This window comes from Bombus bifarius, unplaced genomic scaffold (genome assembly GCF_011952205.1).
Source record: "Bombus bifarius isolate JDL3187 unplaced genomic scaffold, Bbif_JDL3187 scf7180000009145, whole genome shotgun sequence".
Classification (NCBI taxonomy): domain Eukaryota; kingdom Metazoa; phylum Arthropoda; class Insecta; order Hymenoptera; family Apidae; genus Bombus; species Bombus bifarius.
The window spans coordinates 1,439,771-1,458,659 of record NW_022884930.1 but is presented as its reverse complement, the minus strand read 5'-3'; the positions used below and the strand labels follow the sequence as shown (position 1 = coordinate 1,458,659).

At 32.8% G+C, this 18,889-nt stretch overlaps 2 protein-coding genes and 1 pseudogene across 7 annotated transcripts; 1 reads left to right on the top strand and 2 right to left on the bottom strand.

Annotated features, from left to right (window-relative positions):
• The first annotated feature begins 63 nt into the window (after positions 1-63).
• On the top strand, positions 64-6,411 carry LOC117214014 (kinesin-like protein Klp61F). 3 transcript variants are annotated; one of them, XM_033459808.1, is made up of 20 exons: positions 64-137; positions 199-309; positions 633-780; positions 853-1,002; positions 1,406-1,566; positions 1,700-1,849; positions 2,130-2,132; positions 2,226-2,468; positions 2,550-2,925; positions 3,005-3,276; positions 3,431-3,570; positions 3,656-3,762; positions 3,858-4,199; positions 4,276-4,503; positions 4,571-4,750; positions 4,827-5,049; positions 5,123-5,244; positions 5,324-5,557; positions 5,652-5,802; positions 6,288-6,411. In XM_033459808.1, the coding sequence occupies exons 2-19, from the start codon at positions 245-247 to the stop codon at positions 5,676-5,678; spliced, it is 3,171 nt and encodes a 1,056-aa protein (XP_033315699.1). In that variant the 5' UTR covers positions 64-137; positions 199-244; the 3' UTR covers positions 5,679-5,802; positions 6,288-6,411. The 3 variants fall into 3 exon arrangements, with proteins under 3 accessions (XP_033315699.1, XP_033315701.1, XP_033315702.1); XM_033459810.1 differs by lacking the exon at positions 2,130-2,132 and having other exon boundaries at positions 78-309; XM_033459811.1 differs by lacking the exons at positions 64-137; positions 633-780; positions 853-1,002 and having other exon boundaries at positions 256-309.
• On the bottom strand, positions 6,229-9,270 carry LOC117214017 (spindle pole body component 110). 4 transcript variants are annotated; one of them, XM_033459820.1, is made up of 5 exons: positions 8,833-9,270; positions 7,813-8,658; positions 7,595-7,744; positions 7,288-7,521; positions 6,229-6,352 (listed from the first exon to the last, which is right to left on the bottom strand). In XM_033459820.1, exons 1-5 carry the CDS (start codon positions 8,950-8,952, stop codon positions 6,347-6,349), a joined length of 1,356 nt encoding a protein of 451 aa, XP_033315711.1. In that variant the 5' UTR covers positions 8,953-9,270; the 3' UTR covers positions 6,229-6,346. The 4 variants fall into 4 exon arrangements, with proteins under 4 accessions (XP_033315711.1, XP_033315710.1, XP_033315707.1 ...); XM_033459819.1 differs by lacking the exon at positions 6,229-6,352 and adding an exon at positions 6,903-7,241; XM_033459816.1 differs by lacking the exon at positions 6,229-6,352 and adding an exon at positions 6,903-7,219 and having other exon boundaries at positions 8,833-9,269.
• Positions 9,271-11,625: 2,355 nt separating this feature from the next.
• The window catches only part of LOC117213971, a 108,331-nt pseudogene continuing 101,067 nt past the window's right edge, over positions 11,626-18,889 (bottom strand).

Sequence of the window (18,889 nt, the reverse complement as noted above, 5' to 3'; positions counted from 1 at the left end):
GCTTTCTGTCGCTCGATGTGTGCGACTCTTGTTCCATTGCGATCACTGCCCGTTCTGCGGCAATAGAAGCTGTTACTAGCTCGCCACAAATCAGCGCAAGAGCATTTACAAAACAGCGCTCCAAGTGACTTTGTGAGGTACTACACATTTTAAATTGATGTTTAAATTGTAACGAATAATCTGCATCATTTTACATAGTAGTTTGATTGCAACGAAAATCAGCATAATTTAAATAATAATAAAGATGAACGACACACGGAGTGGAAGAAAGGAAAAATGTCAGCAGATACAAGTATTTGTTCGTGTTAGGTGAGTGATTTAGTTTTTTTTTTAAACTGTTGTTTTAGAAGATTATGATATTAATATCAATAAAATATCAGTAGAATGTGTAAATTACAAGGTTTCATATATACCGAAAAAATTAAGAAGGTAAAAATCTAAAGATTCGAAAGAGACCTGAAACGAAATAAATATTTAGTAATAATAGCTATTGATATGAAAAAATAATCTTTGATATTAAAACATTTATATAAGTTATACATTCATGTAAGCATTAGTTGTTAGAATATAATTTATTTTTACATGAAAAGTTTGGTTTCTTATGTCTTATTTCCTAATTTTTATTTTCTTAGACCTATCAGCAATTTTGAGGAAAACAATAAATCTACATCCATATTAGAAGTTCCAAATAATAGGGAAATAATAATACATGAACGTCCAAATGACAAAGTTTCTAAAAAATTTAAGTTTAATAATGTATTTGGACCTTTGTCAAAACAGGTATATATTTATGACTAATGAACATCTATATTTAAGGAAAAGTTAGTTTATTACATATTTTTCAATTGATAGATCGATGTATATAATGTCGTTGTTAGTCCATTATTGGAACAAGTATTGGCTGGATATAATTGTACAGTATTTGCATATGGTCAAACTGGTACAGGGAAGACATACACAATGGAAGGAATTAACAATGATCGAACATTATATTGGCACAGTGTAAGATATTTTTTGCATTCATCTATTCATGAAATATAAAATTTCAAATATAAATAAAGTGGTAATAACTTCTATAAATATTTAATGAAGCAATGAAAAAAGAAATAAACACAAGAAATTTATATATAAGTATAATTTCCCAAAAGTACTCCATAGTAAATTACATAAATAATGATAATGAACATATTCATAATATATAAAATGTCAGTATTAGTAAATAATATTTTTATAAAATACAATAGTGATAGTAAACTAAAATAATATCAGTTATTAAGCATATAAGATAGATTTAATAATCATGTAAAGTATAAAGAAAAGAAATATTAAATAATATAATATAAAAGTGTAAAATAAAATATGAAAGGATATTATTTATACTTATACGAGACTATATAATTTGTAGGACTCGTCTGCTGGCATGATACCACGTTCTTTAAGTCACTTATTTGACAAATTGCAACTACTGGAAACGCAGGAATATACAATTAGAGTTAGTTTTCTTGAACTCTATAATGAAGACATATTTGATCTTTTATCATCTAGTAATGATGCATGTAAATTGAGGTATGTAATTCAAGTTCTTTAAACTAAAAAGAAATGCTCAAATATTTAGTTAAATTTTTTTTATTTATTTAAATTTTGATAGATTAACGTATACATACACACGTACACATCTAATATAATGATAATTGAATAGGCTATATGAAGATGCATCAAAGAAAGGTGCAGTAATCATACATGGATTAGAAGAAGTAACAATACACAATGCAAGTGAAGTTTATAAAATTATTAAGAAAGGGTCTGACAGAAGGCAAACAGCTGCAACATTGATGAATACTCAGTCTAGGTCATTATTTTTTTATTACTAAAGTTAATTTTTATATATTAGAAATGTCTGTAAATATGCATGTTAGCTTAAATATTAGAATAATCACTAAGTACTAGGAGATATGAGGAAGAGTTAAAAACTTTTTCTCTATCCTCGTGCAGAATATTTTTTTATATTATCTCATATAATGTCAAAGTGAAAATTTGTAGTTAAAAGTTACTTCTATGTTATTATACTTTGCATAAAAATAAAATGTGTTATTTTACTCATATCTCCTATATTTTACTAATTATTTCAGATGGTATATGTTTGCAAACATTTTGTGTATTATATAAGTTTACATTTTAAGTATATTATTGGTTCCAACACATGAAATGTCCAAACATGATTACAGCCGGTCCCATACTATATTCTCAATTACTATACATATGAAAGAAAGTACTGGTAATACAGATGGTGAAGAGATTCTGAAAATGGGGAAATTAAATTTAGTGGATCTGGCTGGTAGCGAAAATATTGGAAGATCTGGCTCTGTTGATAGGAGAGCAAGAGAAGCTGGTAATATTAACCAGTCTTTATTAACTCTTGGCAGAGTTATAACAGCTCTTGTTGAAAAAGCACCTCATATACCTTACCGGTGACAAAAATAAATATCCTGATTTTTACAGCAAGATCAGTTATATAACTACTTTACATTATTACTTTTTACATTATGTAGGGAATCTAAACTTACAAGATTACTGCAGGAATCATTAGGTGGTCGGACAAAAACGTCAATTATCGCAACAGTATCCCCTGCTAGCATTAACCTTGAGGAAACATTATCAACGCTAGATTATGCACATCGTGCAAAAAATATCACAAATCGTCCAGAAATAAACCAGAAACTTTCGAAACGAGAATTTTTGAAACAATATACAGAAGAAATTGAAAAGCTGCGAAGAGATTTATTAGCTTCACGTGATAGAAACGGTGTTTATCTTGCAGATGATAATTATAGAGAAATGGAAACACTAATTTCACGACAGACTAAGGAAATAGAAGAAAAAATTAATCATATAAAAGCGCTTGAGAAAATTATGCAAGACAAGGAGGTACATCTTTATTAATGAAGAAAGTTTTGATTTCTCTACCTTATTGCCTATAATTTTAGTATATTGTTTTTATTTTTAGAGAATATTTAATGAACTTGAATTGCAAAATATTGCCCAGACAAAAGAATTAGATGAAGTTAAGACTAAATTAAATAATTTCTCTGAAGCTCTACAGTCGTCAAATTATCGATTAAAATTAACAACGCAGGAACGAGATGAGCATAAATATTTAGTAGAGAGACATATGAATACAGAACAATCTTTATTGAATCAGGCTCAGACTTTGCTAAATGTTGCAGATACAGCAATAACAGATTCATATAAATTACACGACAAAATTGACAGGAAAAGGTTTGTCTCTTTACATTTACAGTTTTTTTGACTATGCAAATGCTAATTTTATGATTCTTGAATGCATAAAAAATCTCTTAGTAGGCATAATATTTTATATTTTACATGTTATTGTACGATGAAATAATTGTTTTGCTGTCTTTCTTCTCCCAAGTAAAACAGAACAAAAATTTGAAGACCTTGGTAGAACCGTGAAAAGTAATGTTTGTGAATGTTTGCAAAATATAGAAAAAGATATATCTACATATGGTGAAAAATTAAAGACACTTTTTCCAGCAATGAAAAATGACATCGGTAAGAAATACTTTCTCACATTATAGAAATTCACGTATATATTCCATCTACTAATTTTTATTTCTATTTATTCTGTTGAATATAGAAACCTCTACCAAATGTAACGGTATTGACACGATAGTACATCGAAACGCGACGAGCAATTCGAATCAATCAGATACTACTAATTTAACAAAAAATATAAATGAATTTGTATGTATTGTTAATTCTTATCAAGTTGCATATTTTATTTCTACATCTTTTGATTTCCAATTACAAAGACTTATTGTTTTTCTTTAATATCTCAGCATTTAGAGTATCAGAATTGGATACAAAATGAAGTAAGAAATGTGGTTGGTACAGTGGAATCTGAAGATGAATTAATGAGTGTCGTTTCTCTGCAATTGGTTGAAAGCATCAACAGTATGATAGAAAATGAAATAGCTAAAAACCTGGAAATCATAAGGAATAATGTATCTGAAAAATTAAAACAAACTTCGACTCTTTTAAAAGAAATGATAGATGCTTCTTGTAATTATGAATTAGAGATTAATGATCGTATGAGCCAAAGTATCAAAAGTATTATGGAAGCTGTTGAAGTACTTCGTAAAAAACAGGAATTTAGTGAAAAACAACAGTTATTTACTAAAGTATAAAGAATATATCTTTATTCGATTCCGAAAATATTAATGTTGATTTCAAAATTATAGAATTATTGTATTTTAGATGATGGGAAATCTATTTTCACAGTCAAACGAATTACATAAAAGTCAAGGAAAGCATTATTCTGCTACAATTGACAAATGTGATTATATTAGTAAAATTTGTAATGAAGCTAATGTTCAAGCAACAAATAGTTCTAATATAAATGTTAAAATGAGAAATGATTTAAAAGATTATATACAAAGGGATATAGAGAAAATTGAAAATAACGTTATTGTTACAACAAGACAGGTAATTTTCGAATTATAATCCTTTTTATTAATTCGAATAAAAAAATTGATTTTTATTTTGTCAATAGAATGAAGAAATTGCAAATGAGATTACAAAGCGAGGAAAGGATTTAATAAACGAATTGAAGTCAAATATAAATGAAAGTTGTAATATGTCGAAGCAGTATACAAATGATATGGAATGTAATATTAAGGAAGAGCAACTGAAAATGGATTCAGATAAGAATATATCCCTTTCATTAATCAATGTAAATATACAGGAAATGTTTTATTTAACATATTATGAAGTATCAAACATTAACAAATGCAGCGTCATGTTTATAGGATGCACATGAAGTAATTTCAGATATAAGTAAAAACCATGCAAGATTCGTGAACGATATAAAGGAAAATACTGGATATGTGTCTCAAAACGTATCTGCCCAATTAGAAAACCAAATAAGGGAATCAAGTGTGCGGAATGATAATATTATTGAACAGTTACAAATAACAGTTGGTGAAATTAACAAATTTTTTGATGAAGATTTGCAACGTGATGTCGCAACAGGTCTGTTACCGTGCACAGATTAATAAAAAAAAGGGAATATTCGCATTTAATTTAATTTGTGAATTTTTTCTAGGATTAACTCCAGCAAGGAAAAACTTTTCCTATCCTCGTCAATTTAAGGTAACGTCTCCACATGAACAAATTCTTAAAAAGTTTAGAGAAAGCAGAAAATTTCTTGAAACAACAGATGATGATGTAAGTGATACATGTGATAAAATATATTTTATGTACTCTTAATATTATCTCATATACGTCTATCATGTTTTTATATAAGTCTATACAAGATGACACAATCACCAATAGTGAAATAATGAAGGGCATTGCAAATTCAACTGCATTATCTGACATTACACTTGTATCTTCTGCAATTGATAATATAACATTTGATACCTCTATTTCAAGTAGTAAATTTATGGATTCTCATACTGAAAATATTACACAAATGTTAGATGTATCTCCAAAGTTGATACAATCCCATACTAAATCTGAATCTGCAATATACAGAAAGGTAAATACTTAATTACTTATACTCTTGATTTCTTAATTACTTTTATGTAATTATAAGTAATGTTTCATTTGATACTCATATTAATGTGTTACAGAATGAAAACAAGGAAAATAATAACTAATATACAACAATCAGAACACAAAGTGAAACAAAAAGTGAAGCTGATAGAAATATTTACAGTATAGAATCTTCTCCACTTATTTTTATACAATCTGTCCAATTAACATTATGTTATATGTGTACATGTTAGTTTAGAAAACATATATTACATGTCTCAATTTAATTATTAGGTGATAGAAGATAAAATAAATTTGTATTATAGAATTAAAAGAAATTAACTCTAATCATGTATTCTTGTATTTCGAGTGAAAGTTTTGGTCGAAATGTTGTCAATCTTCTAAGTATTACAATCCCGTGGGAAAAAATCATACAATAATCTATGTGGGTCCATTTTAAAGGTTAAAAACTCTACTTTCTCATTCCTGAATTGAATTTCTTCGATTCCTTTCACTGAATTCGAAAAAGTTCCTTGTAATTTTTTAGCAGGAAAATCGTTTTTATCGATGATAATTAAATATATAGCTTTATTTGGTGAATTTTTAGATTAAATTCTGTTTGTGAAAATTTAGAAAAGAAATGAGTTATATTCTTTTAAGTTTCTTTCACATTATGTTCGTTTTTTCTGTTTATGGTTCATTTAGATAATAACATTATACATCTGTATTCACAGTGTACCTCATGACAGGATCGATGCTTGTAGGGGTGAGACTCCCATATCCGCCAATTGTTTTATGCCTGGGCATGCAAAAAAATGCCAATATGGATAATGCTGTGTAGACATTCGATTATTTCTAGCTAGATATAAAAAAGTACAACCTGAAGAAATGAACTGTAATGGAATAAAGTAGAAGGTTCCATTGCAAAACTTTGATAGAAGATAACACATCTATAAGATGTAATCGTTTAAAGAAATTTTTTCTACATAGTATGAGTTTAGAAAGATATTAAAAGAAAATGTAATGTTTCAAGTATTTCACAAAACTGAGCATTTAAAATGATTAATAATCTTTCAGTTAAGTTACCTTTATTTATTAAAATATAAAATTCAATATAAAGTAAAGGAAAAAATATATTTATTATTATTCCGGAAATATGGGAATATTTTAAGATTCTCTTATAAAAAAAGCAAATTTTCCAGTATGTTTAATTATTTTATTTATTATATATTAAATACTTAAGAGAATATCAACTTAGATATTTTAATTTACTTCATGTTGCATGAAATACAAGGAGAAGTTTGAACTTATGAAATAAAAATCAGTTGATGTAATGAGACTGTAAAATGTACATAAATGACAGTATTATGTATATTTCGATGCTACATAACCTATAATTTTTGTTGTTAATATTCATAAATAAAACACCAATAATAATTCTTATTTCTTTCATAAATAAGATAACATTAAGAGAAATTTTAAAATTTTCATAGCATATTAGTTAAAATATGACGGAAAATAATTACTGTTTGTCAGGCATAAGTTGCATATGTACACAAAATTCAAATTACTAATAATTCTGATTAAAGCACATTGTTGTAGGAATGTCAATAATCGTTACTTTATAACCTGACTTGTATCACTTTTGTTTTCCCTTTTTACTGTTCTGAAAATTATTAAACCATACGCTGAGTATTTAAAATAATAGCATTTACTTTTATAAGGAATTGTTACCTTATTTACAAGTTGGAATTTTAATTGTTGTATTTCTTCCGTTTGTGAAATGAGTTTTTCATTCATATTAGCAAGATGTTCGCTCATAGTACTGAGTTGTGCTTTATAATTTCCTTCTTGTATCTCTTTATCTTTTTGTAAAGTATTACAATTTGAAAGTGCTTCTGTGAGAGCCGATTCACATTTTTCTCTCTTTGATTCGCTTGTGTCTAAATGAACTTGTAGAACTTCACTCTAAAAAATATTTCTCGATTAAAAATACATCAAGTTTTACATACAAATAAATTGCATAAATATATTTAATTACATTAGCAGCCATAGCTAAATTTTTCACATGATAAATATGTTTTTCTGTTATTAATTTGTCGATTTCTTGTAGAAAATAATCTCGGATTTTTGCTTCTCGAGCTTCAATTTCTTCTGGTATCGCTAAAGGTACTGTTAACTTTCCAATCTGCTATAAACATTTATTGATTAGATTATTTCAAATAAAAATTCTTATAAGTAATTTGAAATAAACATTACCATATTATTTATTTCTGTAGATTGCAAAGATTCATGTTCAATCTGCACATTACTTATGCAAGCCTTTTGCTGTATCTCATCATATTTTATTTTAAGCATATGATATTGTGCCTTCCAATGGTTAATTTCTTTTTCTAGGTCACACGATTTTGAAAAATCAAAGTCGTTACTTTCTTCCTGTACCTTAGGATGACCTTCGCCAATAGACTTTAACGATCTACGTGATACAGATGGCGATGAAAATGGAGACGGTTCTACCTCTGGGAAATTGGAATGTCCTACCTTATTATCAGATTCGTATCCATCTCGTTTACCTTCGTTACTAGACCACGATACATTTTCTTCTTGCTTTTGTCTATCATTTAACTTTTTTTGTAAATCATTTCTTTCTCTTTCCAGCTTGTCTATAGTATTTTGATATTGACATTCTAATTCAATTTTGCATTTTTCACAATAATCTAATTTAGATTCTAGTTGTTGTATCCTTTCATTTAAGGTTTCAATTTCGCTATCTTTATCACTGATTTGCGATAATAACTGGGCATTTTCAACTATTTTCTTTTGAAATTCTTCATCCAAAATATGATTTGGAGATGTTAGTACCTGGCTATTATTTTCCGATAATTTATTCTTTCCCTTTTTAGATTTATTTTGTGCTTTGTCAAGTTCTTCTTGTAATACAGTTATACGTTTAGTTAGTTGTTGATTTCGGAATGACAAACTGTCTAATTCTTGTTCGGCTCTGCGAAGTTCTACTTCCTTCTCTTTCAGTTGCTCTCGTATATCAGCATTACGTGCTTGTTCATCAATCACAGCTCTCTTTAAAACATTTGCCTGAGCACGAATCTAAGGAAAAAATTCTTTCATAATGATCTTCTTATAAATATTTACAAATATCGAACTAGTAAGGGCGATAATTCTTTTTCACAAACAGATGATAGTATTAAAAATAAAAACATCTCTTAGTACATAAATTTTCAAAAACCAGATTATGTAAATGATATATTGAATATTTCTTACTTTTGAATATTCTGTGGCAATTTTTTGATATCTTATTTGTAATTGTCCATTTACACCCTCCATAACGTTTTCCATACTTTTTGTCTCCAATGTGTTGTTGAAATTTTCTACAGAAATCATTAAAAATTGCTTATGGTTCTGCAGCTAAGGCACGGTATTTTCTAACAGGAAATGTATACATATTAGCACTTTCAAACAAATGTCAATAAATTAGAAATTTTTGACAGTTTGTAATGGATTGTATTTATAGGAAATAAAGTTAATTATCTGTACAGTAACTTTTTAGCAAAACATAGCAAATAACACATAAACTTAACGCCCCCAAATGATATACATTGTACATATACTTTTATATGAAATTCTACATTCACTATTCACTGTCCAGTTGTCAAGATATCTTACTAGAGAGAAGTTAGTTGTTAATCGAGGTACGAGATTTGATTCATTAAGTTTTATTACGCCATCTATAATTTATAACATGGCGCGGATATAATTAGTTCGTTTGAATGTGCTCCGTTTATTTAAATAAAACTTTAGTTAGTGCCCGATTAAATAAACTTCTGGTGATTGAATTCATTTATTCGAAGTGAACTACTATTATATCGTAAGTATAGAAGTTGTAAGTAGTAAGGAGAATCAGTATGACCTTAAGAGGGTTCAAACGATCAATATTATTGCCAATATCGTCAGTATTATTGTCAATATGCAGCACTATATTCACAATATATATTGGTCGTCAATACTGAAAATAATATTAATCGTCTGAACGCTCCTTTATTATATGATCAGTTGTCCCGCGACAAGTTCAAATAACCTGTTAAATATTTATATGTATATTAAAGCTCTGAATTAAATTCCATCTTTTTCTGTTACAGATTTTTTACAATCTCCTACTTCCATATTGCGTTATGACTTCCAATTTCTGATGACTTCTTCTGGGCCGAGGTAAAATTTCTTTATGCTCTTCGCATTTACATATTAATGAATTGCATGCATTTTTATTCCTTTGATCAGCCAATTATGTCGTATGACAAAAATCTGAAACTGAACGGGTGGCTGGCTGGTTGTATTACGTAGAATTTTGTAGCGAGCACAGTGAATATAGATATCTATTTTATCCGTAAGTAGTAACGTTTCATTTTTATGTCTTTTGTTTATCAGTTTAGGAATTAGTTGATTATATGTTTTATTTATATTCAGTCAATGTAGTAGGATATCCTCCGATTTTAAAAAATATCAATTCGAAACTTCATACCGAATGAAAGACATATTGTTTTTGGGAACAATTTTGTTTATTTTTCTTGTATATACAAGTAACACATAAGTACATACGAGTATCTAAAATACAGAAAACATATTCACGTAATTATTTAAATTAAAAAATAATTCCTATTGTACTGTCTTCCTTGTTTCTATAATAATGTGCTTGGAGCTGTGAGCATTTCGCTCCAAACAGTTGTTTCGTTAGAAGAATGAGCAACGATTCTGTATTTCGTTCCTGATCATAGGATATTCTTCTGTGCTATTCTTTATTTGTAATTTTATATCAAAAAGGTTGTCAGTTGGAGCCACTATAAACATTGTAATCTTATCCTATGCTGAATCGGTAACGTTGGAAACTTCTGGCTGCTTCTTACTAAAAGTAGTCGATAAGAATATTGCAACAGAGGAAATGGTTTCGGTCTTTTCGATAACTGTGGTTATAGAGATATTCGTTGATTTTAACTTGAGAACAAAAAAAAATCTATTATTAGTAGTGATTTAGATAAATATCTATCAAAATAATTGTAACGATAAGAGAAGCAAATGTTTGGGAAGGTAGAATGATTTGAGCAAATAAATTTAGATGAAATTAGTTAATGATAGTTTATTATCTGAGAACATATGCGCGTAGCTAAACTGGTCGATTTAAGTCGGGCAATTATACACATATTTAAGAGCAAGCAATTTGCACACCTGTAAAATTATGTCAAGTCGCAATAGATCGACCAATCGAGCATAATGTTTCCTTGACTATACAATATTTAAGGTATTTTATGTACAGGCCATCGAGAGGAGAAGAATAGAACGTTTATTACTATTCCTTATCTTTAAACTACTAGTATTCGCAGTTGTTCGTCGAGAACATTTATGTTTGCCCTAACAAATGCATGTTACGGTTGCTATTACAGTTTCAACTTAATTATTCATTCACTGGTACAATTACTATATGATTAAAAATGGATACGGTCAGGAATACCGAATAACATTCCAAGTATTTGACGATCTAAAATCGATTTTGATAGCGATTACACTAAAAAGAAAAATGAATATCGTATAGCCTAAATCGTGTAACAAACGCACAACGCAACCTTTCATTCGCTTTAACACTAACACACTTACACGTAACATTAACCATTTATCAAGAACAGTTCTTGTAGAAACAAACAAGCATTAGAAAATTTTCAACGATTTGTAATAATTTGCAAGTTAATTAAAATAGGATAACAAGAAGATATTAAATTAACTAATCGATATATTTCAATATAAGCCAAACCTCGTGAAAGACAAAGGCGCAATTTGTTTTAGGTGAATCACATCTTATCATGTTCTATTCTCTGTTACAATCTATCGAAACATTACAAAACTCACACGTCTGTTGCATTAAATCGATATGGTCGAATAGTAACATGCATTTTTTTAGGTTCGGTCGGTTTCGTAAAACAAAATTTCCACGAGATATACTTTGTTGCCGGATTGCAATGACATAAGTTAGTATTCACAACGTCGTTCGGAGGTGGTTTTGCGATATTGTATACAATGCACACTAAATTATTGCGTACAATTTATTCGGCAGTTTTCTTCCATCGTAATACTGATCCGTTACTAGAAACGCTTTCTGGCGGATATGCACAAGAGAGGGAGCGATGCGAGATAATGTGCAATCATAACCTCAAAATGTTTCGATGAACTTTATGGCGAGTTGATCATCCAAGGAGGAAAACAAGGCTGGCGATTGTGACGTACAGACTTTTTAATTTTTCGTGATTCGTTCGCGCTGCGTTCCATTGATCGTGGTGAACTGCTGCTTGCTTCTCACCTACGACGAAGAAAATATAAGAAAATACATAAAGATATGAAAATCAAACGGTAAATATTCGCGATTAGAAACTTGTTTATAAAACGTTCGTCAAATTGAAGTGAAAGTGAGTTTGTAGCAGTATCGGTCGGATTTAAAGCTTTCATTTGAAAGATTAAATTTTGAATTAGTGGAAAGTTCTTAAACATTTTTAAACTTAATTCGATCAATTCATTTGGTAACCATAAGCTTGCCGAAATTAATTACTTCGATTATGCATGAAGTTCTACTTTTGGAACAGTAATTAATCTTCTATGATCTGAAGTAAGTAAAGTTTTAAATTGGCATCGCACCAATTGGAATGTTTTTGATCTTTAATTATACGAATGAAACGAATGACAGATTACTGTCCTTTTTAGTTAAAACGCATAGTTAGTTCAATCGGAATCGTTTAATTGTCATAAACTGTTTAATTTAGCTAAAATAGATTGAGCATTCTATAAATGTTATATGATTCTTGCGAGTAAATATCGATATTTACGAAATTTAACAAATTTCTCAAAGTCGAAGCAACATTTTCGGAAGACATTATTTAAAAATTTAACAAAATGACTCGTCATAATCCGATGTTACGTTATCCTTGATTTCATGGTTGGCTTTAATTTTGATAAATTTTGTAACGACGACGTCTGACAATAAATACCACTCTGTCGTTTACTATACTGTAGACGTTTACTCAAAGCTGGTTCGCAAATAGACTAACGAGATTACGCATTCTATACGATTGTTAAAAATTTCACCAAAGGCAACGGTTTTTATGCTACGTATTCGACGATCGTGTAACTTACAAGATGTACCTAAGCTTCAACGTGCATTTCCACATTCTATGTACGATTTATTTTAAAAATGAAAAAGTCAAGTGGATACTTGGTAATTTTTTAATTTCTTAAAAAACTCGTGGATCGAAGTAAGGAAAAGAATATTGATTTGTTGAGTGACAATTAGAATTTTGACTACATGTTGTATACAGGGTGGTTGGTAACTGGTGGTACAGGCGGAAAGGGGGCGATTCTACGCGAAAAAAGAAGTCGAAAATATAGAATAGAAATTTTCTTTTTTTAATTTTTTTTCTTTTTTAAATTTTCTTAAAAATCTACAGCGAGATCCGTTATAACGAGACGCGATATAGTGCACGCGTACCGAGCGAAAATTCAAAGTCGATTTTCTCGAAAACAAAGCCTCGAACGAAAAATTTTTATTCTATATTTTCGACGTCTTTTTTCGCGTAGAATCACCCCCTTTCCGCTTGTAGCACCAGTTATCAACCATCCTGTATAATACAAAAAAATACCCAGCGTGGCTACGTTTTAATTTTTCATTAATCTTCTATTTATGTATCTTCGCTATTTCAAACGAACCTCGCGCATTTTTTCCCGAATCTACGAATTTCGTTTTAAACTCCTTTTCGATCGTTTAAATATCAGGCTTTCTATTTTAAACGTTGTTCCCCGACATTTTATGCCTCTTTATTCCACGTTTATCCAGTTACCAAGCGGTTGCCTCTATTTTCTGTACTCGTCGTAGAACAAAAATCCTTTTTCAATGAAACTTAAATTTTGAACGTATGACCTTTAATTCAATTTACCATTCAGGACGTGAATATGCACCGCGGCGGTACTAAATTGGCTCACTGAGCATGAGTATTCGCCGCTGTCAGTCTTTTTCGCCTGCTCGATATATAGCTTGGTCACCAGATCTTCGTTCGACCTGAAAAATCAGTTGTCACGTTACATATCGGACGTACTTGTATATTTCCGCTGTTTGATCGTAGGATCATGGAGTATCGACAACAAAATTACAGTGGACTATGTATACCGCAGAAACTATACATATTGTTACCAGATTCCTAAAATCGGCCACTAAATCATAGCAGTATCCCGAAATGCAGCGATACAGATTGTAGCCAACGCTCGATGGATATGAATTTGTTACATTTAACGAGACAGCCGAGGCTCCTAATCTAGTAATTTAGATTCTAGCGAAACAGATGGAACCGCACTGAATGCCATCATAAAGGCGGACAGTCGGTCGACAAATAAAGATTCGCTTAACATGTGTATCGTATCTTGATCGGTTAATATAGAATTTGTTATTCGTACAGATTGTAATTTATAGCTACGGTAGGTTCAACAACTGCGATTTGAAAAATTTACACAATTGGAAAAATGTACGAGAGTGGAAAAATTGGGCAAAATACAAAAAAATGATAAAATTAATAAAATTGCACATTTACTTAAATCGACGTACCGATATCGCGCGATCAAATTCTTCGTCTATACCTTGACAAAGTTGGTCGAAACTTTGCAACTTGTGCTCAGTGCCATCGAAAACATAAATTATCAAAAAGGACAAGATAAGGAACGTATGTGAAGGCGGCGGCGGAAGCGACAAGTAGAAATGGAAGTAGCGATTGCAAGAGCACCGAGCGTCTCGCAAAACGCCTCCAGGGAGATTAAACGGTTCGCTCGTTATCCAGAAAGGACATAGGTGAAGGGAATACAGCTTTCGGCAGGCAGACGAGCCGATAAAACGTTACGTGTTCAGTGATACGTGGACACAATTGCACATCGATGAACGAAGGTAAATCGGAACGTCGGTTATCTATCGTAGTTCTGTTCGATCGACCGTTTTGCTACTCTATATGCTCACCCATTAATGTGATAAACGTTGACATGATCCGGCAACGTTTCACCATTTTTCCTCCAGACAGGGTGCGGTATCCTGGAGTCGGGACAAGAAGGTCGAGCAACGCAAGCTAGCTCGATACCGCTTCCGGTTTTGTAGTAACGATCACGTAGTTCGTGTCTAGCTTCGTCCAGAATCCTGATGTCTGGTGCTACAAAACGAATGTGACGAATCGTATCTTACCAAAAACGATGAAATCTTTGTCGTGATTTGATTTTCTGTTCTCCCGATATATCGTGAATACGCAGAGACAGAAATCTTCTTCGAAGGAAAAATTCAACTATCGTTTTAGAAACGGCATAGGGCGGAGAATCGAAGATGTTTGGGACGAATCAGGAAGATCGGATACTCGACTATCAGATTGTAAATTTTTACGTATCTGTGGAAAATTCCAAGATACATAAATGAACAGAATGCTATATTATGCTATACAATGCAAAAATATCCAGAGTATTTAATATCCACCCAGTGGATATGTCAATTTTCTGCCTAATTTCCATTTTCTAAGTTATATCCATAAAAATATGAATTTGCATAAATACCTGTAGTTTAGCAATTACAAATTACATAAGATAATCCGAATATATAATAGCAACGAGTAGTATAAAATACTTGATATAGTTGTTAGCTTGGGAGGATTTAAATCTTTGGGACGATGCGATTTCTGGCGAAATTTGGATTCAGAGAAGCCAAGGTTCCCGTTCGCAGTTATAATTTAGCGCGAGTTGCATTCTCCAAGGATCGTCTAATTCTGGTCACATGGCACTGGGACACTGGGTATTAGGAAACACGCGGCCTGCGTAAGCTACAAAGTGCTCTGTCTTATTGCTCGACCACGAGATGATACTATTTAGGATTTAACAACTCTAGACTGAGAGTAATCTGTATTCAGGAGCGCCAAGCGGTACGGAACGAATCTCAGACTCACGTCTGCGGATTTCTTCGAGTCGATGTTCTTAAATAGTAGCTTGGCGCGAACCCTACGAATCCGCGACGAATCCCTGGATTTATCCGCAGGATTTCCTAATTGCCAAGTTCCTGCAACGTAACCTGTTCGATGCTCTTCGTTTATTCGGTCATCTAAGATAAAGTCCTTTTTTCTTAAAACTCGTTCCAGATTCTAGAAACCTTTAAATTATGTCTCGAATATTTAACGTTCAGTTCAATTTTTCTTGACGCGTGATGCAGTTCTAACACGAAGGAAGAAATTCCAAATTAGTTTATACTCCTTGCTGCATCTGTCGTTTCCAACAAATGAACAAGATCACAGTAGCTCGTCCTATTATCTCTCGTGACGGTCCAACTTCTCGTATAGTTAGTTATTTCGTTAACGCGTATAGTCGAAATTCGATTTCCTACAGTCATAATCGTGCGATTCGTAGCAAGCCACGCTATAACGCTGCGAGCAAAGTTCTCCCATTTCCGGGAAAGCAGATTTTCAGGCAGCCGCGCGTTGTCGCGATTGTTTTCCCCAGACGTGCGTTTATTCTTTCTCGAGGGCAAGCAGCTCCCATTCGATAATTAGGTAGGGCGAACGCGAAGAGAAGTTTGGCGGGAAAACGCGCAACAAGGTGTTGCGTTCCTTTGGTTAAAAATGAGAAGGAAAATAAAAGAACGGAGGGTACGTGACACGGTACGTGCTCTCGTTTCGGCTCCCTCTCTCTCTCTCTCTCTCTCTCTCTCTGCTAGGTTCTGCAAGATTCCCCCGACGTAATTGAATCTTTTCAGGCACGAAATTCAAACTCGTTCCAGCATAGCCGCGGAAAACACTACGTTCCGTGCGCATTTCCAATCACAGACCGGTGAATGCGGTTTCCACCACACGATCGTGTTTGTATACAACGTAAACTGGCTCGCAAAAGCGTTGGAACACTTGTAGATACGTAACACTCGAATATGTTATTTACGTGATACTTGTACATTTAGAAATTTCATCGGCATTGTCACGACAGCGACGGATTGGTAACGTTCGAAATGTGAGAAAATATATGGAAATTAGGGGCATTTAATAAAGGCAACCTGTGAAATGCTTGGTATTGTATTATGTATATGTAGTTGGAATGATTTTCGATTGGACATTTGAAAATGTTAAAAGCACAGCTGTTTGTTTGGCTAAGCTTCGTCGTCGATGACGTTGTCGATAAATTTCGTTATTATTCGATCATGACGGTTAGTTTGATGAACCGGTTCAAAGGATATATCCGTCGAAAGCACGTGAAAATGTAGCTTGTGCAGTGCATTAATTGGTAAACTGGAAATCATTCGCAGCGTCGATTATTTCCATATCGTACGTTGTCTCTTTTGTTTGGAATATTTCCTTTGCTAATCGAATCGCCGAAGCATCGAAAACTGACAACAGTTGTTTGGCTCTTGATATTTTTAAATCGAAAGTGTCATAGTTAAAAAATGCGTAGTTGGAAGGTACGCGATGGAAGGTATAAGTTTATGAAAACTTGTAAAATGTCAGCGCAAGAAATTGACGGACGAGCTTCACCAGAAGATCATATTTCGTTCCTGCAGAAGATAAAACTTCGTGGTAGAGTAACTTTTCACCCTGAGCGTATCTTATGCCTATCTGACTCTCTGTACGAGAAGGATCATCATTCGGTTGGCGATGACAAACGAATTTCAATCTCTGCTATTCTACCATAAACTTGATCTCTGAAACAATTCCAAGCTCATTCGAAGCAAGTTAAGAGTTATGTATTCGAACGAATCGTCTTTCTACGTATATAGCTACGTATATGGTTCTATAAAACTCAAACTGAAACGTCTCCGATGGTGAAATTAAAAGTAGACTTTATACCGTGTCACGTGCGCGAATTCAAACGCACGCAGAGCTTTGCGTGTAAAACGTTGACGCCTATGGTATTCGTAAAGTCAGTTTGATGACAAATAAAACTTTAGCGTTAATACAAAGATGTTTGAGGTGGATAGTTCGTGATAGCGTGCTTGCTGCTGCGGTATAAGATTTTTATTTCCAACCGGGATGGGAGGATTGATTTTCCTACCAACCATTCGGACCGCTCCCTTCTTCTTGTCTAGGAATCGTGAAAAACAGGACTATGAGTGCCAGGATTCGAACCTGAGTCTGCAGCGTTCGTAACCAATTACGCTAACCACTGCGCTGCAGTCGTCCGGGCAGAAATCGTTGAAAAGTTTAAATAAATATCAAGTATACGGTGAGATGTCTTCTGCGCGAAAAGATAATAAAATACAAATTAGACTACGAAGTTTTCAGCGAAAAATAGAACATTCCAATTCTTATTCTAATTCTCGTAGTCTAATTCGAAAATAGTTCGAAGTCCACGGGATAATATTACGGGACGTTTCCATCGCTATTGACAGAAGAGGTCGAGCTTCTTGACGTTTCTCTCGATCACCAAAAAATCGACATACAAAATCCCGCGAAATAACAACGGATGTTTTCTAATCTTAGGGCGATTGCGTGGCTCGAACGGTTGACATATAACTTTTATCGCCACGTATATTTCGTACTACGCCTATCGTTACTCACGTCTCCACTGCTTTCTTATTCGCAATTGTACCTTCGATACGATTCCACTTCGCCTACCGTCAGGAATGACATATCGTATTTGCCTCGTGCTTTCATCTGCTTTCAACAATTTTCAACATCGTCGATTCACCGTCTATAAGATACGCAAACGCAAGAAACTAGTAGACGCACGTACGAGCATTATTACCGTGCGTACGTTGGTGAGTTTGCACGCTGAAGCAGACGTAGTCTGTCAAAGCGATCTATCAGAAATAACAATGGAAAACAACGACAAAGGCGACAGTGGGATAATTATCTCCGCTCGTTTGCGAGTAGAATGCTGCAAGTGCTCAAGTTCTCAGGTAGAATGCCGCGAGTGGTGGAAAATATCGAACGATCCAGAGGACGAAGGAAGCACGAAGCCGCGATTGCTTGCCAGAGGAACGTGTCTTAAGTACACCGTTGAACGGGCGTTGACAACGATAAAGGCGGCTAGAAATCATCTTATTGTGCTTTCGCGGCGTACTATCGATCGACGAAGCTTCACAGTGAAAGCTTCCTTCGCCACGACCTAATTGAACGCGCGTCTTGTACGCGAACAGTGATTCATATCGCGTGTGAAGTTCGACTCGCAAGTCTTCGTGTCTTTTCACGTCGAACGAGCGCAAATTGTCGCGCCACTCCGACCATCTGTCTCGTCGATCGCTGAAAACTCGGGTAAATACGCGACACGCGCCGAAAGAGAAGATTTTCCTGTC